Source organism: Coenobita brevimanus, chromosome 23 (genome assembly GCF_032717465.1).
Source record: "Coenobita brevimanus isolate Jiangsu-jjx chromosome 23, ASM3271746v2, whole genome shotgun sequence".
Taxonomy (NCBI): Eukaryota; Metazoa; Arthropoda; class Malacostraca; order Decapoda; family Coenobitidae; genus Coenobita; species Coenobita brevimanus.
The window spans coordinates 47,531,908-47,558,315 of record NC_136976.1 but is presented as its reverse complement, the minus strand read 5'-3'; the positions used below and the strand labels follow the sequence as shown (position 1 = coordinate 47,558,315).

At 42.9% G+C, this 26,408-nt stretch overlaps 1 protein-coding gene across 1 annotated transcript in view; it reads left to right on the top strand.

The window, feature by feature from the left end:
* Pgi (glucose-6-phosphate isomerase) overlaps positions 1–25,279 on the top strand; it is a 256,703-nt gene extending 231,424 nt beyond the window's left edge. Inside the window, exon 11 of the mRNA XM_080267251.1 lies at positions 22,235–25,279. Within this exon, the coding sequence (XP_080123377.1) occupies positions 22,235–22,355 (121 nt within the window). The 3' untranslated portion in view covers positions 22,356–25,279. The remainder of the gene's footprint in view (positions 1–22,234) is intronic.
* Positions 25,280–26,408: the final 1,129 nt, after the last annotated feature.

Here is a 26,408-nt window from a genome sequence, read left to right as displayed (position 1 = left end):
CGAATATTTAAAAGACCCATCCTTAACTGGTTCAAGAGGGACGTAGTCAGTTTTTTGAATGGTCAAAATTGGTGTTTTCAATCAGTCAATTCCTATGAGAAATCATAATTGGACATTCTCTGCTTGATGCAAAATGGGCAGCCGACTGTGACTTTGAATTAGCATCTTGATGTCTTAAAGAGGAGCAGTTGATGCATTTGGAAGAATTTCTATTACTACAGTCCTTAGATTTACGGGTTCCAGCACAAAAGACGCATTTAGGTTCATCACTTTTCCTAGAACATCTCTCAAATCTATGACCAAAGCCTTGACAGTGATGACACTGTGTAACCCAGAATCTATCGAAAGCACGGCATCTTGTAAGATCCACATAGATGTAATTGCCCTGTTCTACAATGGAGGATCTCACCTCTGGCGACATCTTCAAGACAGCAATTTTGGTGTCATTCCGTGTCCTTGTGAAGAGAAGGTTGAGCGTACAACCTCGATCAACGAGCATCCTAATTTTATTGTTTTTTCCCAGAATATTTGGGATGATGTCAGAGTCATCCAAGAAAGAGGAAAGACCTGTCACGGTCATTTTAGGCAACATTTTCTTTGGCTCTGATATGCAAAAAGTGCCCTCAGAGCCAAAATGATCAGTCAGCACCCCAGTTGCTTCCCCCTTGGCCTTAGCTGACGGAAACTTCATTACCAGCCCACCAGCCTTGGTCTTAAGGCAGCTATCAACCAGTACCAAGTTAAGTACACCTCTGATGTCTTCTGGTCCCATCTGATTTGTCAGGGCACCAGCGCCACTCTCTGGTTTCACAATCAGTGCATGCTGACTATGAATGGCTTTTTTCTGGCCATGAGCACTGATCTCAATCACGCCCCCAGGCAGATCCTTCCCTACCCCCATGAGAGACCCGCGAACAGCGTCTGCAAATGACTTGGCCTGATCTTGCGTGACTGCCATGGGTGATGAGACCTTGGTCTTTAGTGCTTCCAGTCTATTTGATATGTCTCTGATTGCTTGAAAGATCGGCCCAATAACTTATATCTTCAAACTCTTCTTGGTACTACTTCCTCCACCAGCCAAGACCTCGTCTGCTGGTGCAACACACTGGCTACACAGCCAGCGAAAGCCCAGCTGGTGGCTCTTCTTCATGAATGGATAGTCGCCTGCATCCAAATTTTCACAAGCTATATGAATCCACTCGCTGCAGTAGGCGCACTTCAGTGCTTCTGCACTTTTTGCTACAGACCTACTGCAGCGAGGACACTGGTGTTGTTTACTCATGATAAGGGAGAACAAAAAAACAAAACAAAATGACAACAGCAGCAAAATGTATATACAATACTACCCAGGATAAACCTGGGTAGCACTGCCCCCGTTTGTGTCACCCTAATTTAGGAAAAAAAAAAGGTAACCAAAAGAAAAAAAGCACAAAAAACAGAAATGGAAAAAAAACAAAAAAACAGGGTGTCTGCGAGGTCACCACGAGCAGGTGGGGTACGACGTGACTACCCTTCTAGGAAAGGTAACCCAAACCGAGGTGCCGCAAAAGTACTAAGATGGTATTGAAACTTTTCCCAATTCGAGCTTTATAGCAGCAGCAAATACGTCACTTAGGCAAGACCTCATTGGTTACGATACTGCCACTGTGCAAAGCTTAAGGACACTTGTGCTTGTCCACAATTATGTCTGCTTGTTCTTTGTGAGAAGGGATGTGCATGGTGTGGCAGTGATGGTGGCATGGGTTTTGGAGGTGATTGTTTGTGATTCATTAGTGCTTCTGCGTGTCTGTGGAGTAGAGTGTTGTTACAAGACTACATTTTTTGGTTCTCTGTGTTAATTTTATTGTGAGTTTCATTGTTTAATTCCTGGCACCATTTGATGGTGTCTTTTGTATACAGGTGGCCCTCCACATTTGTGGGGGTTAAGGGACACAGCCCCCTGCGAATGTGGAATTTCTGCGAATGTTTGGTGCGCCCTCCTGTAAATGCCTCTACAGCTGCAAATCACCTCGTGTGGGCAAGTGTGCACATACTGTACCTAATAAACCATACCTGGGACCTGAAAGCAGCATAAAATATCACAAATAGTAACCACAACAGTGGCAGGACACCAACTGAGGGAGAGACAGCGTGATAGTTTGGTGCAGGCCTGGTTTGGCATGAAGTGACCCGTGAGCATCCGCACTGATACACTTTGCGGCTGCGAACAGAATCTTGGCTCCACAGAGGGGCACTCCGCAAATCTGCGAGACTGGCGAAAGTTGAATCCGCAAATGTGGAGGGCTGCCTGTATTGGACAGGGGAACCTTTTTTTAGGCGAGTACAATAATCTCTGGAGCAAAGTTTGGATCATAGTGTCTTTTTTTTTTTTTTTTTTTTTTTTTAAACTGCAGAGAACAAGGAACCAAGAGCTAGAAGTCTGTAAATTGTTCCCTCCAGCAAAAAGCAAAAAGAAGACAATGAAGAGCCAGATTCAAGATCGTTTCATTTTGAGATGCCTGGACACACTGCATTTAAAAGACTGGAGCTCATAGGCAGTAGGAAATAAAGACAGAGGAAGACAGTTCCAGAGCTGACCAGTTACATACCTGAAGGAGGGGGATTAATGGTTAACTCCTGCATTATAGAGTTGGCCAGAAACTGGATGAAAGTTTGTCGCTAGACTGGCGCTACATGCCCACCGTAGTGGTGGAGGGATGCAAGCTGACAGTTCAGAGGAGCAGTGACCATTGAAGTAGTGATAGAAAAGAGATAAAGATGCATTGTTGTGACGAAGAAACAGAAGTTGAAGGGTGCCAGTAAGACAAGGAGAGTTGATGAGACAAAAAGCCTTTGACAGCACCTTGTTGAGAATGGCTGTATGTGGGGAGCCTCTCCACACATGACAGTTGTACTCTACACGGGCCAATAAAACCTGTGTATAAAGTCAGCAACTGTGCAGGAGTGAAGGAGGCATGGAGTTGGATTAGCACACCTAATATCTTGAATGTAGATTTACAAAAGAGTTAATATCAGATCAGAGGAGCAGTGACCATTGAAGTAGCGATAGAAAAGAGATAAAGATGCAACAGTGTGATGAAGAAACAGAAGTTGAAGTTGGCCAGCATGGGAGTGACACATACAGTAGGGCTAAAAGTGTCCGGCACACAGCGGGTTAATATCTATGTCACTTCTTTCCATGATGAGTAGTTTCCTCTTAGTACTGTTCTCATTTCTCTTTTTATGAGAAAGTCTTGCATCCAACAGAACAGTTTGCCTCGAATTCCTCCTTGATGGTACAGTTTCCATAAAAGTCTTTGGTGTGGTACTGTGTCAAAAGCTTTCTTGAAATCCAAATAGATACTGTCCACCCATCCTTACCTTTCCTGTATTGTGTTTGTTACTCTGTCATAGTAGCTCAACAGATTAGTAACACATGATTTTCCTTTTCTGAAACCAAACTGTCTTTCTGTTATCATACTGTGTTCTTCTAGATGATTTACGCAAGCTTTTCTTATAAGTTTTTCTAATACCTTGCTTACAACACTGGTCAGTGATACTGGTCGGTAGTTGAGTGGATTTTGTCTATTTCCTTTCTTGAATAAGGGGACAATATTTGCTTTTTTCCAAATATCAGGTAGTTTACCTTGACTCAAGGATTTCTTGAAAATTAAAAATAATGGTTTACTTAACTCCTTTGCACATTCTCGTAATACCCAACATGAAATTTCATCAGGACCACTTGTTTTTCCTCTGTCTAATCTACTTAACTCCTCCTGTATTACTTTTTCTGCTATTTGTATATCTGGTAGTATGTGTGGACATGCATGTTCCACATAGTTCTTCTCAAAATTTTTTTCTTCTGTAAAAACTAAAAACTAATTGGAAATTCTTATTTAGTGCTTCACAAATATCTTTCTCTTGTGTATAAGTGATTCCCTCGTCCGTAATGGATTGTATTATATCTTTTACTTTGGTTTTGCTTCTGATATAGCTGTAAAACAGCTTTGGTTGATCACTACTTTTATTTATTATATCCTCCTCAAACTGTTTTTGGGCTTCCCTCCTTATTCTTGTATAGTCGTTTCTTGCCTGTTTGTAATTATTATATGCCCTTTCACTATTGTGTCTTCTGTATCTATTCCACAACAAATCTCTTCTTTCTTTTGATTTTTTACATTCTGTATTGAACCATTTCTGTATTTTCTTATCTGCTTCTTTGTGCTGTGGGATGTACTTCTGGACTCCTATTTCATAAAATTCACAAAATTTGTTATATACAGCATTTAAATCTTGTCCTCTAAGCTCATTTTCCCAATCAACTTCTAAGAAATACTTCTTTAGGTCTTGATAATTTCCATTTTTATAGTTTAGGCTCTTTTTGTAACTGTCATTGCTGTTTACTGTGTCATATGGTATCCCGAAGTTATAATTTAGTACTGCATGATCACTTTTGCCGAGTGGAGGGTGATATATTAAACTGTCAATATCATTTTCTTGCCTAGTTAATATTAGATCTAGCACTGAAGGTACATCAAGTCCTCTTTTTCTGGTGGTTTCCCTCACATGTTGCGTTAGGAAAAACTCTTGTACGAGATCCAGGAGCTTTTGGTCTCAGCAGCTTTCTTGGCTAATTATATCTAGAGTATTCCAATTTATATTTGTATTGAAGTCCCCAGTTAGTATAATTCTTTCTGATTTCTCTTCCATTTTATGTAGTAATGATCTTATACTCTGAATTGTACTCTCTGCCAGGTCCTCATATTCGTCTCTTTCCCATGTGTTTGATCTGGGTGGCATGTACAAATTGGCTACAATTACTTTACCGTCAGATGTGTTGATCTCTACTGCAATCAGTTCTACTTGTGATGGTATATCTAGTTTTATTTCCTTGACTTTTAGATTTTTCTTAATTAATATTATAATTCCTCCTCCTTTTTTTTAAATTTCTGTCTCTTCTCCATATATTGTATTCCTCTAAGTTTAGTATGTCATTGGATATCCCTGGTGTTAATTTTGTTTCAGTTAGGCATATTATTTGTGGTTCATTTTCTCTGACATAATCATTCATCTCTAGTAATTTAGATACTATTCCATCCACATTTGAGTACATCAACTTTATCATCTTGTTTATATACTTGTCATGACATGGTTCTACTACCTTCCTCCTTTTTCTTCCATCCTGTTTGTGTACCACTTTCATACCTGCAATCCTGTTACTTTGTAAAAAAATTTCTTCTTCTCCTCTTCTGATCTTCCCTCATTTTTTGTTTTTGCTTCCTCCCTTTTCTCTTTCAGTAATTCCAGTTCCTCTTGTGTTAGGCATCTTTTTATCCATACATTTTTGAACTCCTCTTTTTCCATAAGATTCTTTGCATTTTTTAGTATCTCTTCCACAATGTTTACACTCTGGAAAGTCACCTTTAGAGGTCTTGTCTTGCTTTTCTCGTATTTCCCTAACTTTTTGTGTTCCTCTATGTCTTTACTACCGATTTCCTCTGATACTTCTTTCAGTAAGCTCATTACATTTGCCATCTCCTTTTTGTCTCTTGTGATCTTGTTTTTTACTTCTTCCTCTTCTATACCAGTGATTACTATAGATTTGTTTATCTCTACTGAATCTCTGACTGACTTTGGATTGTTTTGGATTATTCTTTTCACTTCCTTTTTAATGCTTTTTTCCTCCACCCTTGTTTCTAAGTCTTTCTTTACTTTCACCATTTCAGCATACGTGGTTTCTACATCATTTTTGTAGCTTTGCACAGCTTCATTCACCTGTGTTATCTTCTCAATATCACTGCTCTGGTCCATAAGACTGCTTGCTTGCCTAATTGTCTCTGTGTCATTTTTGAACTCTTCCATAACACTCTCGTGATTGACTACTGTACTTGCCATTTCACTCACTTTCTTCCTAATCGTACTCAATTCCACTGTTAGTTCACTGATGGTTGTGTTTTTCTTATTGGCCTCCCTTCCTAGTTTTTCTATCTCTTCCTTTTGCAAGTGCATTTGCTTCTTTATTTCATCAATTTCATTTTTGAAAGCCATTTCTAGTTTGTGTACACGATCAACCAGTCTATTGTGAGTCTCCACTTCAACCAGTACTTGGTAGAAATTATCATTTTGCTTTTTACTTTTATCCCTTTTCTTTTCCAAATTTTTTTTTACTGAAGTATGTATCCATTTTGCAATACTAAAAGAACAGAGTATGTACTTACAGAGTATGTACACTTTCCCCGTGTTGCTGTAGTCTAAACAAACCCAGCTGACTCAGCGCATTTTTTTTTTCCTCGTGGTTCTTTTTTTTGTTTGAACAAGTCTTGTTTAAACTTATTTATTTATTTTTTTTTTTTCCTTTTAATAATGAAAAATCATTTAGTCTAACCTGGTACAGAGCTTGACTCATACAAAGATACTAATTTAGGTAATGCCACTGGCCGTGTTGGTTCGGTACGGTACGGAGCGCCGATATCGGACGTCTGCCTCTGATGACTCCCTCTGTGTGTGTGTGTGTGTGTGTGTGTGTGTGTGTGTGTGTGTGTGTGTGTGTGTGTGTATGTCTGTCCCTGACTCTGGCCAAAGGCTTCAGAGCCTGTTCCAAGGCCCAGTAGTCCTCCTACACACCTCCTTATGTCACCACTTTGGTGACAACACCCACCATCCATATTGAATATTTGCTATGGTTGTCTCATGCAGGAGTGGTGTACTGGTATTAGTGGGGTGTTTTTACAACATGTTGGTGGGTCTTCTGGTAGGTCAGTAATGTCTGCTTTTTATGAAAATCATCTCCTTCAACTGTTCCCTGCCTCAGCCAGGATTCGATCCTGGGTCCATTAGGACTGCAAACCGCCTCTCTACTGACTCAGTTCAAGGAAATAAAACTGCAACTTCATTCACAGGGAAGAAAGATGTGTTTGCACAAGGTGTACCAATTCTAGTCTTTCAATACCTTTGCTTTGTTATCAGGTGCCTCACTAAGTTGTTCAAACATGCCAAGATTTTCACCTTTGACCTTCCCTTCCCACAGCTCCAGCTTCATGTTGAATGATCTTAGTTTGTCCATGAAGTCGGTCACTGTGGTAAAATGACCCTGGAGGGATAAATTTAATGAGTTTAGACATAAGAATGTGTCCTTCAAGTAGGCCAGCTTGTGGAGCCACTGGTTTTCTGACAGTGTTGTCACATTTGAAAAATTCAAAATTTTCCTTCTCGAGTGACTTTAATCATGATACCACATTCCCTTGTAACAACCAGTGAACCTCATTGTGAAAGAGCATCATTTCTTCATCTCCTCCAGATTCTTGGCAGTGTGTGTGGAAGAGTTTTGTATTTAGGACACTTGTCTTGGACGATAATATCTACCATGTGCACATCATCATCAAGTACAAATCTTAACACTGGTGGAAGTGTTTTAGATGCCAGAGCATATCTGTGAAGCATACAATGAAGTTGCCTTGTTTTAGGATTCACCTCTGCAGGGGTGGAACTGCTGCTAAGCAGCAGCTTTCAGATCCAAAAGTGCTCTTGCTCGGTGGTAGGACTCCAGGCCAATAGCCGGTGGCCCATCATTGTGCTGGGAGACTTAGTTCTCCCACACAGTGTTGCTATCCCTTCTAGGGTAGGGTAGGGTGTGCACACTTGGAGCTTAATCCCTACTTGGGTCATTGTCTGGGCCTGTAGACTCCGTGTTCTGCCCAAGTAATTCTTTCTTTTTCATCAGTCATGATGAACTTTTTTCTTCCTTGCTAAAATTATGGATATGGTTTCTGGGGGTAGGGGGGTTTTTCAAGAATATTCCCTCAGTATCCCTGCTTGTCGTAAAAGGTGGCTAGAAGGGTTGGCGGAGGGTTAGTGCCCCTCCCCGGAAAACAACTAACTAAAAAAACAATAATAAGCCCCGGACAAGGACTGACCAAACGATGACGACCAAGGACCAGACAAAGGACATGGTTATCGGAACGTGGAATGTAAGTTGAGCGAATAATGAGGTGAAAGATAGAGATTGTCCAGGTGCTTGAGGGTGCGAAAGTGGATGTATGTGGAATAACTGAAACAAAATGGAGAGGAGAAAGTGTGAGAGAATGGGAGTATGGATGGGGTATACGTGCAGGAGTAGGTGAGAATTAGAGGGCAAAGGAAGGAGTATGTATAGTTGTGAGTAAAAGATAAAGGGGAGCATAAGACAGTATGGATCAGTTGGGTCAAGGATTGTGTGGGTAAAGTTGAAAGTTGGAATACAAATGTGGGCGATTGTGTGTGTGTGTATGCGCCAATGCAAGATCGTGCTAGAAGAGTGAGAGAAGAGTTCTGGACAAATGTAGAAGTGTGCATGGAAAAGTTTGGAAGGAATGAGAGAGTGTTTTTGATTGGTGATATGAATGGTAAAGTTGGGAATGTGAAAGTGGATGGAATAGTTGGTGAGTGGAGTGTGCCTGCTGAGATAGATGAGAATGGGAGTGCGTCAGTGGACATTTGTGCTGGGAGGGGGTTGGTGATAGCCAATACCCTCTTCAGGCATAAAATGATCCACAGGTATACATGGCGAGTGATGAGAAGGGTGGGTGATGAACTGAATGAAAGGAAGGCAATGATTGATTATGTGTGTGTGGATGAAAGGATGCGAAGATGTGTAATGGATGCAAGAGTTTATAGAGGTTGGGGGAGTGGACTTTCTGACCACTACTTGGTGGTGGCCAGAATTAGAATTCAAGTAAGATGGAGGAATGGAAGAAGGGAAAGACGAGAGGAAGGAGTAGTTGCAAGGAGAGTGGAAAGGTTACAAGAGGATGAGAAAAAGGCAGAGTATAAGAGAGAAGTGGAGGAATGATTGGGCAAATATGAATTGGAGCAGATGGGAGACGTGGAAGGTGTGTGTAGGATATTTACAGAAGAAATATGTGCAGCATGTGATGTGGTGTGTGGAAGGAAGAGAAGATGGAGGGGGGTGCAAGGAACAGCGTGGTGGACTGAAGAGGTGAAACAGGCTGTGGCACAAAAGAAGAAAGCACACAATGAATGGATGAGAAATAGGGGCGTGTAAGAAGTTGAGAGGCGGAAGAGAGAGTTATATGTAGAAAGAAAGAGAGAGGTGAAAAGATTAGTAAGAGAGAGTAAGAAGAGAGTGGATGAGGAATTTGGAAGGAATTTGAGTGTAAAGTGGAGGGACTGTAAGAAAATGTTCTGGAAAGAGGTGAAAAGAGTAAGACAGGGTGGAAGTGAAGTTAGCAGGGGAGTGAAAGATAAAAATGGTAGATTACTAGTGGAGGAGGGAGAAAAAGTGAGCAGATGGAGAGAACACTTTAAGGTATTGTCGAACATAGAGGATGGAAGTAATGCAAGTATAAGTGGCTGGGGAATGGCTGGGAGAAGGAGAGAGGTGAGAAGACAGGAAGAAATCAGTAGGATAGAAGTTGTGGAAGCAATGAAGAAAGTTAAATCGGGGAAAGCCCCAGGAATTGATGGAGTGTGTGGTGAAATGCTGAAGCATGGAGGAGAGATAGTAGTAGAATGGATGTGGAAGATGTGCAAATTGGCCTGGGAGGAAGGTAGAGTCCCGGAGGATTAGAAGTCAGGTATAATTATTCCCTTGTACAAAGGAAAAGGGGAAAAAGAAGTGTGTGATGATCATAGGGGCATTTGTCTTCTTAGCTTAATAGGAAAAGTGTATGGTAGGATACTTATTGACAGAGTTAGAGAAAGAACAGAGAAATTAGTTGGAAAAGAACAGGGAGGCTTTAGGAAGGGAAGAAGTTGTGTAGATCAGATATTCATTCTTAGATCTTTAGTGGAAAAGTTTCTAGAGAAGGGAAAGAAGTTGAATGCGGCTTTCATGGATTTGGAGAAAGCATATGACAGGGTGGACAGACAAGGATTGTGGAAAGTGTTAAGAATATATGGAGTAGATGGGAAGTTGTTGAATGCTGTGAAGAGTATGTACTGCGAAGGCTGCAGTGCGTGTGGATGGTGAACTAAGTGAATTTTTCTCTTTGAAAGTTGGGTTGAAACAGGGATGTGTCATGTCTCCATGGTTGTTCAATCTGTACATGGATGGGGTAATAAAAGAGGTACAAGGTAGGGTAGTGGATGTTGGAGTGGCCCTGGTGAGAGAGGATAGTGTTTGGAAACTCTGTACTGTTGTTTGCAGATGATACTGTGTTGTTGAGTGAAGACGAAGGGGAGCTGCAAGGCTTGGTGGATGAGTTTGGGAGAGTGTGTAAGAAACGGAATCTAAAGGTGAATGTAGGGAAGAGTAAAGTGATGGTCTTTGAGAGAGGTGAAGTCAGTGAATGTACAGCAAGGTTGGATGGTGAGGAATTGGAAAATGTGAGTACGTTTAAGTACTTGGGTAGTGTGATGAGTAAGGATGGAGGTTTGGAGGGTGAAGTGCTTGAAAGGGTACAGCAGGGAAGAAAGGTTGCTGGTTCTTTGAAAGCAGTGATAAGAAACAGGGAAGTGAGCATGGAAGTGAAAAAGTTACTACATGACAGTATTGTGATACCAACTCTAACGTACGGAAGTGAAGCTTGGATGTTGTTGGAAGGACACAAGTCAAGAGTGAGAGCAGTGGAAATGAGTTATTTAACCCCTAAAACGCGGATTGTCGCATTTGCGACGGTCGGCCCAAAGGGCAGAACGGCGGATCGTCGCGTTTGCGATTTGAGTTAATTTTGAATAACCGCGGGCAAGCAGGCTCCAGCTGGTATTGTCTATCAGTCCCGCCACCCGTGAGCTACGTTTAGCACACTTGACCTTTGTACTACTGACCTCGGTTGTTGCCAAGTATCATTTTTTTTACCCACCCACGCACCGATGCGCGGCCCTCCCTCGTCATGCGATATGGCAACGCGCGGACGGCTCATACGTGTCAATCTGCGCCGTCATCTCGCAAGCACTTTCTGCTATTGGGAAACGCTTGTTTCCTCAGTTGTCACACTGTCATTTTTTCACGCGGTTTGCCCCAGAATAGCGTCAGTCCACGCGAATCTTCCACGGTGACACCATGTCCAACTCGAGCTCTTCCGAGTCTGTGCCTTCTAGCCCTCCGAAAAAGGCTTTTGTTACCTCAACCCCCTTCAAAACCTTACCAGGAACTACTAAGGGCCTAAGTGACTCTGCAATAGCCAGTGAACTGTTGAAAGCCTCGATGGACTATGGCAGTGACGTCGGTGTGTGGTCCAGCCTGGCAGAGTCTGACACACAATCAAGCGCAGAGTCCGGGCCAGAAGTGATTGTTTCTGTGCCTGAAGAGAGTGTGTCAGTGCCTAGCACCTCAGCAGGGAAGGCTCCTGTGAGAAGGGGCCTTGAGTATGGGAAGGGGGCAAAAAGAAAAAGGAGTGGTGACCCTAGCTCACCGCCATTGTCCCCTACGCCACGTCACGCCACCGCCAGCCCGCCACGTACTCCCAGCCCCATTCTCTCGTCCTCCTCCTCTGCTGCCCTGTCTCCTGAGTCGTCTGAGTCGCCTTCACCACCTCGAAAGGGAAATAGACGTGCTACTTTACGTTCTAGAGGTTTCCGTAGGCCAAGTGTTCGTGTTGGTAGAGCTAAAACTTTGTCCCCTAGTATAAGGCTAGCTCGTAGTAAGGAAACTCTCACTAGGCAACTCGGCAGTCACGCCACCGCGAGTGACCTTGAGCCCAGTGATAATGTCCCCACCACCACCACCACCACAACACCAACACGACCTGGGATAGCCTCTGCCTCACCCACTCCCACATGACCTGCCTCACCCCCCGCCGCCCCCAGCACCTCCCAGCCTAGGCAGGGAACGCTGGATGCCTTCGTTTGGTCAGAGGGATCAGATTTTGTGCCGGAGGATCTGCCCTTTGATGACAGTGGGTGTGGAGTTCAGGCTGACTTCCCTGTCGACAAGGATGGTGAATGCCTGGACTACCTGTTGGCCTTCCTTGACGACGAGGTTATGGAGCACATCTGTACCGAGACAAACAGGTACGAGGGGCAATGTGCTACAGTTCGCGAAGGAGAAGGTGAGGCGGCCACGCCATCCACGTCGCGGATGGTAGCATGGGTGCCCCTTACGATCAGAGAACTTTTTGTATTTATTGGATTGATGTTGCTAATACCCCACAACTGGAAACACAAGCTAGAAGAATACTGGACTTCCGACGAGCTGTGCCCAACACCCATTTTCAATAAATACATGAGCCGCGATCGTTTTAGGCAGCTGATGACTTACCTTCACTTTGCGAACAATGATGAGCCTTCCCAAACTGACCCATTATGGAAAGTGAGGGGAATCCTGAACATGATCAAGGATAAGTTTACGAGGTTCCTGCGCCCTTTCAAGAAAGTCGTGATTGACGAGTCCTTGGTTTTGTTCAGGGGCTGTCTTCGGTTTGTGCAGTACATTCCAAGCAAACGGCACCGCTTTGGAATCAAGTTTTTCGTGCTGTGCGACTGCAAGACGGGGTTCATCCTAGACTTCGTCATTTACACCGCCAGCAATGTCGATTTGGATAAGACTGACCCCCTTGGATTCTCTGGTTCTGTGGTGAAAGTGCTTTTGGAAAAGTACTTTGGCGAGAATCACGACCTGTATACGGACAATTACTATACCGCTCCTAAACTCGCCAAGTACCTTTCTGAACACGGCGTCGGCTCCTGTGGCACTGTCAGAAGCAAAAGGGCACATTACCCTGCCTTCCCCGAGGCTGAAAAGTCAAAGCGGGGAGACGTGCACCTGAAGAAATCTGACAAGATGCTTGCGATCAGGTGGCATGATAAGAGAGTCGTGAACATGCTCACCACAATACACAAGGGGGAAATGCTGGCAACAGGGAAGGTCGACAGAAGGACTGGCGAGCCTGTGATGAAGCCTGATGCTGTCATTGACTACAACGTCAATATGCGGCTGGTGGACAAGTCTGATATGATGATTGGAGAGATTGACTGCCTGAGGAAAAATCGTCGTTGGTACAGGAAGGTGTTCTTGCACTTGATTGATATGTGCATGTTGAAAGCCTTCATCCTGTATAAAATCAAGAACAGGAAGCCAGCCAACTACTCTCTCAGAAGATTTTCCAAGACTTGTGTCTACCAGCTGCTTCAGCGTTACGGCCAGGTTCTTTCAACAGGTCCCAAACGCCACCCTCACACACCTCCAGACCGCCTACAGTGTATGGCCTACCTTCAGCGACACTGCCTGGAGCCACTGCCAGCCACTGCAAAGAGGGGGAAAGCACTGAGGAGGTGTCATGTGTGCAGCCACACTACCAGGCAGGACAGAACCTTTAGGCACACCTCCTTGCAGTGCAAAGAGTGCAAAGTTCCCCTCTGTGCTTACCCGTGTTTCTTTGACTACCACAGCCTAAGTAGATTTTGAAAATAAGGGTAAGATTCTTTGAAATAATACTGAGAGTGACAGCGATAATAGTGTTTAGTTTTCTTTTATTTGCTGACAGTGACAGCCTGATGAGTGTAAATTAGTGTATGTACTTGTAAAAGCACTGACAGTGACTGTGTTTTTTGGTGTAAATAATTGTACATAGTAATAATATAAGTATTGCGAGTGACAGTCACTCCAGTGTAAGAAGATGAAAGCATATGTTCCTATTCTATGTTCTGACAGTGACAGTTTGTTGTGTAGAAAATATTATTTTTATAACACTGGACAGTGACACTGATGAATAAGGCAAAAAAAGGACAGATACAGTGAAAGTGAGCGATAGAAATGAAGTGCGAGTGGCCGACAGGAGCGAGAATAAAGTGCCTGCCGTAAGGCTGAATAAACTCGCGCCGCGGTGGTCTTCCTCAGTCCCAATCCACAGTACTGGCAGTGACAGTGATTTTTATGGCCGTAATAGTGACAAGCGAACGTTTGCGAAGTCCTATGATGGAAAATAATGTAGTATACGTGTTTTTTGCCGTGAAAAGGCAAATGTGACAATAGTGACGGGAAGATCGCCACCGCGCTGCATGTCGGCCGTGCGCTCCGTTCATTTTAGCCTTATTTTCAATGCTTATTTACAAATACGGATTCCAGACAACCTGTACGTTGTTGTATAAAGTGTACTGTGACAGATTGAGGCTGTGGTAGAAAGAAAACCGAGTTTCTGGAGGTGTGAAAGTGAAGACTTTGTTACCCAACTTTGCAAGTCTTCACAAGTCCTTTGGTAGTCCACGAAGGCTCAACATGTGTCTCAGGAGAAAGCTGAATGTAAGTACTATATGCCATAAAAATTTTAATGCTCTAGGGTTAATCTATGATTTTTGGCAAATATTTTCCCACAGGTACTCAGACCCCGCTACAACCCCGCCACAGCGGGGGGATCGGCCGTACACAGCCGCGTTTTAGGGGTTAAGAGGAGCCTGTGGAGTCACATGGAGAGACAGGCTGACGAATGAGGATATAAAGGAGCATTGTGTTGCGGATGTGGATGTGATAGGAAGCGTTATGAGGAACACACTTAGGTGGTTTGGCCATGTGGAGAGGATGGAGGGTGAAAGACTGACGAAGAGAGTGTATGTGAGTGAGGTGGAGGGGGGGAGAGGGAGGGGGAGGCCGAGGATGAGATGGAGGGATGGGGTGGCGAGGTATATGAGAGTGGGGGGTGTGAGTTGGGAGCAGGGCAGTGAAATGGCGGGGGACAGGGCGACTTGGAGGCGATTTGTTTGTGGCCACCCCAAACGGGATTGAGGCGTCTGGCAATAGATAGATAGATAAATAGTTTCTGGTTCCCCCTTCCCTGGTTCTGCCGATTTTTTTACCCTGATGACAACTCCGGCTTCTCTTCCTGGTGCTTCTTGGACCCCATCCACTGTTCCCCTGCCTGTTTCTTCTTGCTCATCTACACCAACTCCTGTCTCACTATCCCTTCCATGTACCTCTTCTTCATCCATAGTAACCCTTGCACCTTGTATACCTCTGCGCCTTCCTCCATCTATCGGCCTCCTCATTCCGTCCATAATTGCTTCCCGACTCCCTGCTTCTACATTTACCACCTCCATTTTGGACGACAGACCTGTTCTCAGTATTTTAATATTACTTCTTAAGCAGATGACCCGTCACTTCATCTTTCCCTGCTGTGGCTGGTTGGTTCAGATGTGCGCATTCTCTGTGAGACAGAAAGGCTCTTGCCTCCTCAAAGTCCAGAATGCTGCACAAGTAGAGAAAGTAAAAACATTAGTGGACTCGTGAGGGAATCCAGTTCATGTTTTTCCAAACTTCCAGTTGAATTCCTCGACCAGTACTGTCAACTTCCATTGTACAGTACATCTCTTTTGAGAGTAGACCTTCCTCTGAATGTTGCTGAGGATGTAAAACTCCTCTCTGGACAGCATCACCAAATCCTGTCTATACTCGTACAGTGCTGCTCAATCCCTCCCACAGGACGCCGCCAACAACCAGCCGACCTCACCAAGATAGTTTTAGAGTCCCATGACCTTCCCTCTTCTGTTATTATTGGAGGCACAGGAGTCACCATGTCCAGAGGGAGGCGGTGGCTCAGTCGGTAGAAAGGTGGCCTGCAATCTTACCGGACCCACGTTCAAATCCCAGCTGGGGCAGGGAACAGTTTAAGGATTTGAATTTCACGAAATAAGACTTTACTGATCTACCAGAAGACCCGCCAACATGTCGTAAAAATACCCCCGCTAATACCAATACACTAGTCCTGTATGAGACAGCCCTAGCATGTATTCAATATGGACGGTGGGTGTTAGCACCCAAGTGGTGACATGGAGAGAGGAGCATGGTATATAGGAGGACTACTGGGCCTTGATAGCAGGCTGTGAAGCCTATCCCCAGAGTCGGACACACACACACACACACACACACACACACACACACACACACAAAGTACTATATTCCTCTCCCTCATCAGTGAACTTCCTGCTGGCAATTATTTTTTTTATTTTTTTATTTTTTTTTATTTTTTGTTTTTTTATGTGAGGAAGAAGGAACCAAAGGCAATGAGCCAGCAATACTGTTCCCTCCAAGAGAAAAACAAAATACAAGAGAGAGCCAAATTCAAGATCCATTCATTTTGAGATGCCTGGACACACTGCGTTTGAAAGTCTGAAGATCATAGGAAGCAGGAAATACAGACAGAGGGAGACAGTTCCAGAGTTGACCTGTTGCATAAATGAAGGACTGGGAGTAATGGTTGACTCTTCCATTAGAGAGTTGGACAGAAAAGCTGTTTTCCCCAGCTGCTTGCAGGCTGGACACCCAGTGTCCACATGCAGCTTCCTACAGGAAATGTCCCACCTACATTTTTGAAGCAGAAGTGTCTCACATTAGGTGGAAAATGGGGCTTACCCTCAGTGAAGCTCATCGTCAGGCACATCGCTTGGGGCTCTCTCCTGGTATCTCCTGTGCCCGCGTGACTATATCCACTCCTATATCACAAGTTTCAAGCTCGTCCAGTGTCTCTCCTTCTATTCCTCTCTCAAATTCTGTTTTTTTGCTCTTGCCACTCTTCCTGATTCCTCATCTTCCTATGCCTCTCTTGTTTATTCTGCCCCCTCCACCCCACCTCTTTCCCATACTCCCGTTCTTTTCCTCCCTCACCTTCTCCCTGAGCTAACAAACGTAAATGGGCTGTTGTCTCACCTCCTCCTCATATTTCTGGTCTCTCCCCCTTTACTCTACTCCTCAGCCTATACAGCCTGTCCAGCGCTCCCCCTTCTCCAGACAGCAGCACCAGAATGCTATACCAGCAGCTCTCACTCAACCTTTGTCTTGTATGGAAGCAGAATCCCTGCAAAGTATCATCAGTTATCTTCACCATACCTCTTCCTTGCCCATTCTTGTCACTGCAGAAGTACATTCTCCCCCTTCCTCACTCCCCTCTACTCCCATTCCTCCTACGTCTCCTGCACCTTCCCCTCACGTCTGATTCCCACTCTTCCTTCATTCAACCACCCACCTCCTTTATGATCTCAACATCCTTCCTATCTTCCCCAATCTTTTCTGTTCGTGATTTATCTATGGTTCCTGGATACTCTTTCCCTCAATGCTGTAAACAGTCTCTGTGCAATTCCCACACTTGATTTCCCATAGTTCCGGTACTTCATAAGTGGAATGTTAGAGTTTTCCGTGTATCCGTCGTACAGACCCTCATTTTCTCATTTCCTCCCATAATCCACTTTTTATCTCTCTTCAGGAAACCTTTCTTCATAATTCCCCAGTTCCTTTCCCTAGCTATACTTTTCTTGGATCCCCTCCTTCAAATGACACTGCCTTCCTTATCTGCAATGGTGTCCTCTTTGAACCTCTTCCTATTTCTTCTGTCCCTCACACTTCTGCTCGTGTCTGTCTCCATCAGTGGATCACTGTTAGTTCTCTCTATTTCTCTCCTACTCCTATTGATTTTCCTAATGGTGTTACATTCCTTCATTCCCTTCCTCCCCAATTATTCTTCTTGGTGACCTCGATTGCCGACATTCCCTGTGAGGTGACTCTGCGATCATCACTAGGGGACGTTGATTAGAACAATTTCTTTCTTTCCAATATCTTTTTATCCTAAACTCTGGCACCCCATCTCACTTTGACCTCCGTACTCATTCCTTCCCTTGTTTGGATCTGTCCCTTTGCTCCCCTTCAGTCTCTCCACTTTCATTGGTTGGTATTAGGAGACATTTTTTAATGATCACTCCCCCCATTAAACTCTCTTGCCTCTTACTGTCCTCTTCCTCATCCCCCTCATTGGCAGTTCTGTGCTGCTGACTGGGAGTTAATTTCTTCTCTTACAGTGTCCCCTCTTCATCTTTCATCTTTTTTTGTCTCCACAAGATGTGTTGTCCTTTTTCCTTGTCCAGGTTTTAGGTGCTGCCCTCACTGTCATTCCCCGTGATACGTGACTGTCAACTGCCAAACTTGTACCTTGGTGGACTCCTGCTTCTTCATGATTTCTCCATGTGAAACGTGCCACTTGGAAAAGTTTTCACCATATACTGTCCATCCTCGATCAGATTCGTAGCCTCCTCATTTTTCGTCGAGCTTCCACTACCTTCTGTCATACCATCTCTCAGGGTAAACGTTCTAGTTGGAGAGACTGTTTTCTTCCATCTCTGTATATACGCCTCCTGCAGCAGTTTGGTCCCGACATTGTAGATTAACAGGCAAACAATTCCCACCCCATGCCCCGATTCTTCATATCAATGGCCAGTCTGTAGCTGATGCTTCCTTAGTTGCAGATGCCTTAGGTAATTATTTTAGTCTCATTTCTCGCCAGAATTTCAGCGCCTTATATCAGATTCTGAATCTGTACTGATTTCTTTTATGTTGTCATCTGAGGGAGCTCTTAACGCTTCCTTTTCTCTTTATGAATTATTGTCTTCACTTAACCCTTTAACCGCGGGCATTGTTTTGCCCCGACTGGCCTCTCCAGCGGGGGTTCCAGCCAAAATGTAAACACACTTTAAACTTTATAACTCTGCACAGAATAAATCTAGAGCGAAAAATAAGGTACCATTAGAAAGTACTAACCTTCGGCTTTGCAATGATGTAGGTTTCATGATTTCGTTGACTATCACTGGATGGGCAGTGCCGTTAGAAGTGAGCGATCTAAAATCACTATTTTTCGCTCACACACTATTACCAAATGCCAACCTCATTCTGATAATAATACTATAAACATATATGAACACTGCACATATGATAAACACCCACTCTGTGTTCACTGAGGCAGGTAAAAGACACTGTAATTGCCCGCACTTCACTGCCACATCAGCAGTGTTGTAATCACTATTTTTCGCTCACACACCATTACCAAATGCCAACCTCATTCTGATAATAATACTATAAACATATATGAACACTGCACATACGATAAACACCCACTCTGTGTTCACTGAGGCAGGTAAAAGGCACTGTAATTGCCCTCACTTCACTGCCACATCAGCGATGTTGTCACTCACACAGCTGGACAGATACTGATGCGTGTTGGTCAGGGGTGGGGTGGGGGGCCTGGGGGGTGGGAGGTGGGGGCCCGGGGGGTGGGAGGAGGGAGGTGGAGGTCGGCTGGAGTGAAAGAACTTAATAGCTACTCTCCCTTGAAACAATTGGCGCACGGAAAAAACGCGGGGTATTCAAAATATTCACAAACATTCAAGAATGACACCCGCGGTTTGGTCCAGTTTTTGCAATGTCATTCTGGAATGACACCCGCGGTTAAAGGGTTAAATGGTGTTCCTTATGCTATGTTCAAACACCTCTCTCCACAAGCCACATCCTTTCTCTTGGCTCTTTATAATAAATGCTGGACTGAAAGTTTCTTTCCTTCTGATTGGCGTATAGTGAACATCCTCCCGTTTCTTAAACCTGGCAAACCAGGACACCATCCTCAAGATTACCGTCCCATAGCCCTGACTAGTTGTTTACGTAATCTGCTTGAACGGATGGTCAATATCAGACTCGTGGCACCTTGAATCCTGTAGTCTTCTTTCTCCCTTACAGGTTGCTTATCGCAAAGCACGTAGCACCTTCGATCCCCTTCTTAAACTCAAATATTTCATCCGTTCTGCTTTTTACCTCTGCCAGTCAGTCATTGCCGTCCTTTTTTTTAATTTAGAAAAAGACTACGATACGGCCTTCACTCCCTTGGTCTGCATGGTAACATGGGAGTTTTTCGGAATTTTCTTTCCTTCCAGACCTTTCGCGTCCATCTAAGAGACCACCTTTCCCATGCCTTTACCCAGCATGAAAGTGTCCCCAAGGGCTGCATCCTCAGTACTACCCATTTTCTTAAAGCTATTAATGGCATTGTCTCTTATCTACCCCCTTCTGTTTTGGCCTTTCTGTATGTTGATTTAGCTATTTACGCTGTAGATTCAGAACTGCCTCGACTCCAATCCTTTCTCCAGTTCGCCATTGATGCAGCCTCCATATGGGCTACTACTCACAGTTTTTGTGTTTCTACCTCTAAGTCCTGTGCAGTGACGTTTACTTGTTAGCGAACCATACTAAGCCTTCTCTTACTTACATAACATTTCTCTTCCCTGCCGATCCTCTACCACATTCCTTGGCCTCACATTTGACTCTTGGTTAAACTGGGATGCACATATCTCTTCCCTCAAGTCTTCTATTCTTCATCGTCTTTGTTTGCTACAGACTCAGTCTCATCATTCATAGGGTGCTGATCGCATCACACTTCGTCGCCTTCACTCCGTCTATATTCTTTCAACACTCGATTATGGTTGCCAGGTTTACTCTTCTGCCTCCACTTGCACTCTTTCAAAGCTAGATTCTGCTCATCATACTGGTCTTCGTTTAGCTATTGGTGCTTTTCAGTTGACTAACCCTACAAGTCTTTGTGCTGAGTCGAGCATTTCCACCTTCTCTTATCGTCATTCTCTTCTTGCTGTCAGGTCCTGTACACCTCTCCTTCAGTTCCTTACATATAAATTACTCCACCCTCCCAGCCTTCTTCAACGTTCTTTTTGCTTGGTCTCTGATCTCCTTCTTCCATTTCCCCTTTGGGTCCCCACCCATCTTCAGTCTGTTGATTTTACCTTTCCTCCTATTCTACCACTATGTCCAGTTTCTTTCCCACCCTGGCTACTGCCTCCTACTGTGGTCTGCCCATCTTTTTCCCCTTGTTCTAAGTCTTTTCTTCCCTCAGATACGCTTCACTCCCGTTTTCTCGAACACATGTCTTGTCACTTCTGCTATGTATGTCTACTAACGTCTCTAAATTTTGTCATGGTGTTGGGTTTGCTGTTGTGTTCCCTGACTCCTCCTTTCACAGTACACTTCCCATCATTGCCAGTATCCTTGTGCAGAACTGTATGCTATTCTTTTTGCTCTGAAGTTAGTGCAGAACTGTGTGCTATTCTTTTTGCTCTGAAATCTCATCTGACGCTCTATTCATCTTTGTTATCTTCTCCAGTTTCCTCAGTGCGCTCACTTCTTTACACATCATGCCTCCTTCTCATCCTCTAATCACCCAGATTCAGGAGTGGGCATTCCGTCTTTCTGTTAGGAAAAAGTCAGTTCACTTCTGCTGGGTTCCTAGCCATATTGGAATAACAGGTACTGAACAGGCTGACTCATCGGCATGCTCTGCTGCTTCCTTCTCGAGGTCCCCTCCGCCCCATTCCGTCTTTTGATTGTTTCCCTCTTCTAACCTGCTTCTTCCGTGATCATTGGCAATCCCCATGGGACCAACAGGTTCACAACTAACTTCAGTGCATTAAATCCTCTGCTCATCTCTGGTACACATCAACCCACCCCATTGTCGATGGGAAACAAACCGTTCTTGTCTTTGTTTAGGTCATACCCGCCTAACTCATGGTCATTTGATGAGGTGTGATCCTCAGCCCACCTGTCTACGTTCCAACAACGTCTTGCACCATTCCCCTTCCTTTCTTCATTCTGTTGCCCTCCATAACTTACGGATTTGCAATGTGACTCTCCCACTGTTTGTATTACCAATATTATCATTCTTCTTACCTCACTTGATATCACACATTTAATATAATTATTTGCCCCACTCCCTTCTACCTTTGTGCCATGTAGCCATATTTTGGCTTGGTGCTAGTTTTTCATTATTCCTTCCTTCCTTCCCTGCTGTACCCTTTCAAGCACTTCATCCTCCAAACTTCCTTCCATACTCATCACACTACCCAAGTACTTAAATGCACTAAATATTTTCCATTTCCTCGTCATCTAACCTCATTGTGTATTCAGTTACTTCTTTTTGCACGAACACTACAACTTTACTCTTTCATACATTCACCTTTAGATCCATTCCTTACACATTCTCCCATACTGATTCACCAAGCCTTGCAATTCCCCTTAATCTTCACTTAACAATACAGTATCATCTACAAACAACAGCACAGGAAGTTTCCAAACGCTGCTCTCATTAAGGCTGCTCCCACATGCACTGCCCTACCTTGTATCTCTTTTATAACCTCATCCATAGACAGATTGAACAGCTGTGGAGACATGGCTGCTGCTTTTAACAGCATTATGACACTTTACCTCTAATGTCTTATATTATCTCCTGTAGAAACAGATTATTTTCTCACTAAATAGTGCCAAAAAATAAGAGAATACCCATAAAAATATATTTAAAAAGTGTGTATGCATTATCATTTCCAAGCAGACTGCCACTCAAGGATTAGACCAGGGACCACATTGGATCATCACTCACTCACCATTAATGCCTACAGTCAGCAGATAACACAAAGGGTGATATTTTGAAGAAACAAAGTATGCATTATATCCTGGGAAGAATGGCATATATTAATCTATATGGCTTAAGTTGTAATCTTTTGTTCTTTGCAGTGTTGAACTGGGTAAGCAGCTGGCCAAGGCAATTGAACCAGAACTTCAAGACAAGAACCCAGTCAGTTCCCATGACTCTTCCACCAACGGCCTCATCAACTTTATCAAGAATCACCTCTAAGAACCTTGAACCACACACTCAGCAAGAGGTTTGGAGTGCATTTGAGGTGCTCACAGGATGACAGTTGCAGAATGCATACAAACAATAAAGTGAAGTTCCAATATTAATTGCATTTTTGAAAGTACAGTATCTTCATCCATACAACACTTGTCAATTTCTCAATTTTCAGAACACAATCACAAATTTTGTTATATCTGTGTGCCTCTGTCTTCCTACCTGTTGATTATTTGACCCAGTCCTGGAATTTATTCTGAGTGGGCTCAGATAGAACTTTTCCGAGCCCTTTCATCACATCCACCATTTCCTTCTACCACTCCAGACCACCCTCGTTCAGATATCCCTCCACTCCATCTTTCCACCTTGTTCTTGGTCATTTTCCCCTTCTTTGTTTTGTGTAGTTTACCTGACGGTCAAGTAGGTGATTGCAGCAACATAAGTCCTCCCTCATTCCAGGATAATCTTCCACCAGTAATGTACTCTCCACCTGTGTCCCTTCACTATGAAGTTTTTGTTTCTCATAACTAGACCTACTCATTTCAACTTGCTCAGAGTTGAGGTTGTATTTCTGCAAGATTTTTAATGCCCAGTTCTTGACATCCTCTCAAATTAGTGATGTCATTAAAATAAAAGTATTGCATATTGCTCTGTTACTGGAAAACAATTACAATACAGTATACTGTACAGTAGAAGGAATATGAACACAGGTTCAACAGGGTAGATGGGTGAAACTACCTATATTTTGTTTGCAGATTTAAAGTTATATGGAGGTCAGAATGCCACAAGTTTATCTTGGCTTTACACCCATAATCAAACAGGACTGTCTACCAGAAATAAAGTTATTGATATTTATCAGGTATTTTCATGAATGGAAGCCTCAGATTCTAGCAGTACAGAAAGTTACATGCGGGCTTATAAGTTATTGCTCACCATTAAACAAGCGATACAAGCCTTGCCTTGGTATTTAAAGGTTGATTTTGATCACAAGTGAGGGAAGTTGTTACTGTGTTGAATTATATATGTGAACTATTCTAGTAAACTGTATGTAGATATCTTACTGCCTTAAACACTGTGTGCTGGAGTTGTGAAGGTGAATATATTGTGAAAAGAAACACCATTTTACTTTCTGTATGGACTTGTATACAGTATTGGTGAAATATCGTAATGAATGGTCAGGAAGCTAGCTTGATGTTGTAATACAGCAGTTTGTAACACATCCAAAATTTAAGATATTTAACTTGTTTGGCTTAGGATAATTGAGTTCAATGTACTGAATTATGATGATATACGCAGAGAAAAGATTATTTTATCAAAGCTGAGAATCAAATTGTATGTAACACAACATATAATACTACTACTGTACTACAGTACTGTAAATGCTTTGGGAAAATGTTTTGCAAACAGCAGTACTCCTTTGTTATGTATGTATTATCTGATTAAAGCTGGTAGGTTAAAGATGTATTGGAAATTTCATACTAATGTACTATATATATGAATCAAATTGTAATGTGTAAAAAATTCATAGCCACCTGGTCTGTGAATGTTCAATTATTTTTCTCTGGTATTCATAGTATACAATTTCACACACTAGTGCTCATTACTCAGAGATATAGGTATATCACATTAATGATTAGTGTAAGAGAACTAATAGGATTTTGGAGGAGCCCAGAATACTGGAGAACTAGAACTTGTAGTGGTAGAATATTAAAATTGTGGAAAAACTGAATGCTTGAATGTTGGTCATCTGAAGTAATGGAACATCAGAAATTTAGAACTGAAATGATGGATGCCTTGAAAACTGGGAGGCAAGAATAAGAGTGTGGCTACTCATCAACAGTTTTATGAATATCTAGTGAAAGTTTTTGATGTAGTTAGAAAACAAAGCTTCAGTATGTGGTAAGATAAGCAAGTTAATTAGCAAATGTCCTATAGATGTCTTCTTACATAAGGTTTAACTTTTGTTGGGTGCTTTAATAATAGTTTGTTTCCTTTTTTTATTCATTTTCTTCTCTTGTACCCACCCCATGAATAGCTGAGAGAATAGGACTAAATGAGAGATTTATTTAATGTGGTGATTTTCATACCGTGATTCTCCATGATGCAATGAAATACCAAATCGGCAGTCATTTATCGAATCGGCAATTTTAATATTAAAATGTTATAATTTTTTTCATCATACAGGCTCATACACACATTATCTTAAAACTGATCAAAAAATGTTGCCCAGTTTAACTGTTAATAAAAAATTAGGATTCAGAGCGATAAAAAGGTAGTGGGTATATCTCCTTTAGATCACCAAAACACGTTGACAGACTTCTGTTTTGCATAAATATTGATGTACAGTGCAGATAAATGTATCTGCATGTTATATCAATCTTCATACAAACGAAAAGTCTATCAAAACAAGTTGTCGTGCTAAGGGCACTTTTAGCAAGTTTGTGCTCTGAATCCTGATTTTTAAAAATTAAAAGTTAAGCACAAAATTTTGACCAAAATTCAGATAATTAGGTGTGTATGAACCTATATGATGAATTTTTTTTTCCAACTAAAAGTGCCGATTCGGTAAATGACCGCTGATTCGGTATTTCGTCACACCCCGTTCTTTATGGCATGTAGCAGTATTTTAGTTTGTAATGTGTTTACTAGTCCAAATACTTATATAACTGAATTAGCCGTCAGTGTTGCAAAATTTATAGTATACAACAAAATAGTGTAATGTAAATTGAAGGTACAGTAGTTTCAATTATGTGCCTGTGACATTCATCCTTTAGATAATTTAATGCAATTAATTTTAATACAAGGAATTATGAAATAGCAGCACCAGCTATGAATGTGTATAATAGTACAGTATTTTTAATGTGTTATCGGAAGGTATATTACTTGATTCAGTCTTTTGTATAACTATGTTGTTGGACTTATAAATCTACTTGCCTTTAATATTACCCTCATTTATTCCTTTCAGTATGCTGCCATTCTTCTCCTCCTCCTCCTCCTTCTCCCTGTGCTAGTAAAAGTAAATGTGCTGTTGTGTCTTCTCCATCTCATATTCCTGGGGCCATATGAATCACGGGTCTGCTCCCGAGCTCCAAAACATTTCACTTCTGTGAGATGTTCACAAGAGTTCCCGTATTTCATGGCGTATGAGATGCATTTTTTTTCCCCCTAAAATATACCCGGAAAAGTCCCCGTGCATCTTCAGAGATGACTGTCATGAGGTTAGATTGGAGTTTACTTTGGCTCTTATGAAAACGGTACCGTACATGTAGTTATCCAGAAATTGCCTATCATTGGTAGAATATACAGTAATCCTTCAATTATCCGATGTAACAGAGCCAAAAGCATCTCCGGATACTGGATCCGTCCGGATACTGGACTTCTCCCCTTGCCCGACCCTTCGTACATAACCTATCCCCTTGCCCCACCCTTCGTACATAACCTAACTTTGAAAGTCATTGTAAAAGGCCACTACAGGACATTGTACAACACATGTTCCTGTTGTTTAACACTATCTGATCAGTCAGACCTGTAAACCACAAACAAGCAATTACCATGGTCAGGCAGACCATCAACCAGAGACAAGCAGTCACCACTGCAGGGCCATACCCTGCAGTGACATGAAAAACCATGAGAAAAATGGCTATACAAAAAAAATGCAGTGAGCACACAGAACCTAATGGTAAAATGGAATAAAATTGTGGTACAGTAGAGTAAGCCAGAATAAAAGTAACGTCAACACTCATGATTCCTCGTAGGGCATCATGCTGAATAACCTCCTAGCTCCTTGACCCTGACTATTGCACTGCGGCTGGCAAAACTGTTGCATTGCACAGTACATCCTGTGTGGTCTAGTGGCGTACCCTGATGAGCCTGAAGCAGGTATGAAACAACCATTAAAGCCACCACATGCACTGCCATAACAACATCTGAGAGGAGCTGTTCGCTACATGGTCACTGGGCGGGAACTGGGAATGACTGAGAGGGTCTCTATTGGATGCTGGGTGAACAACCGAGCCAGACAGTGTGGCGCCACCAGGCTATTCCCGCCCAGGTGGGAAA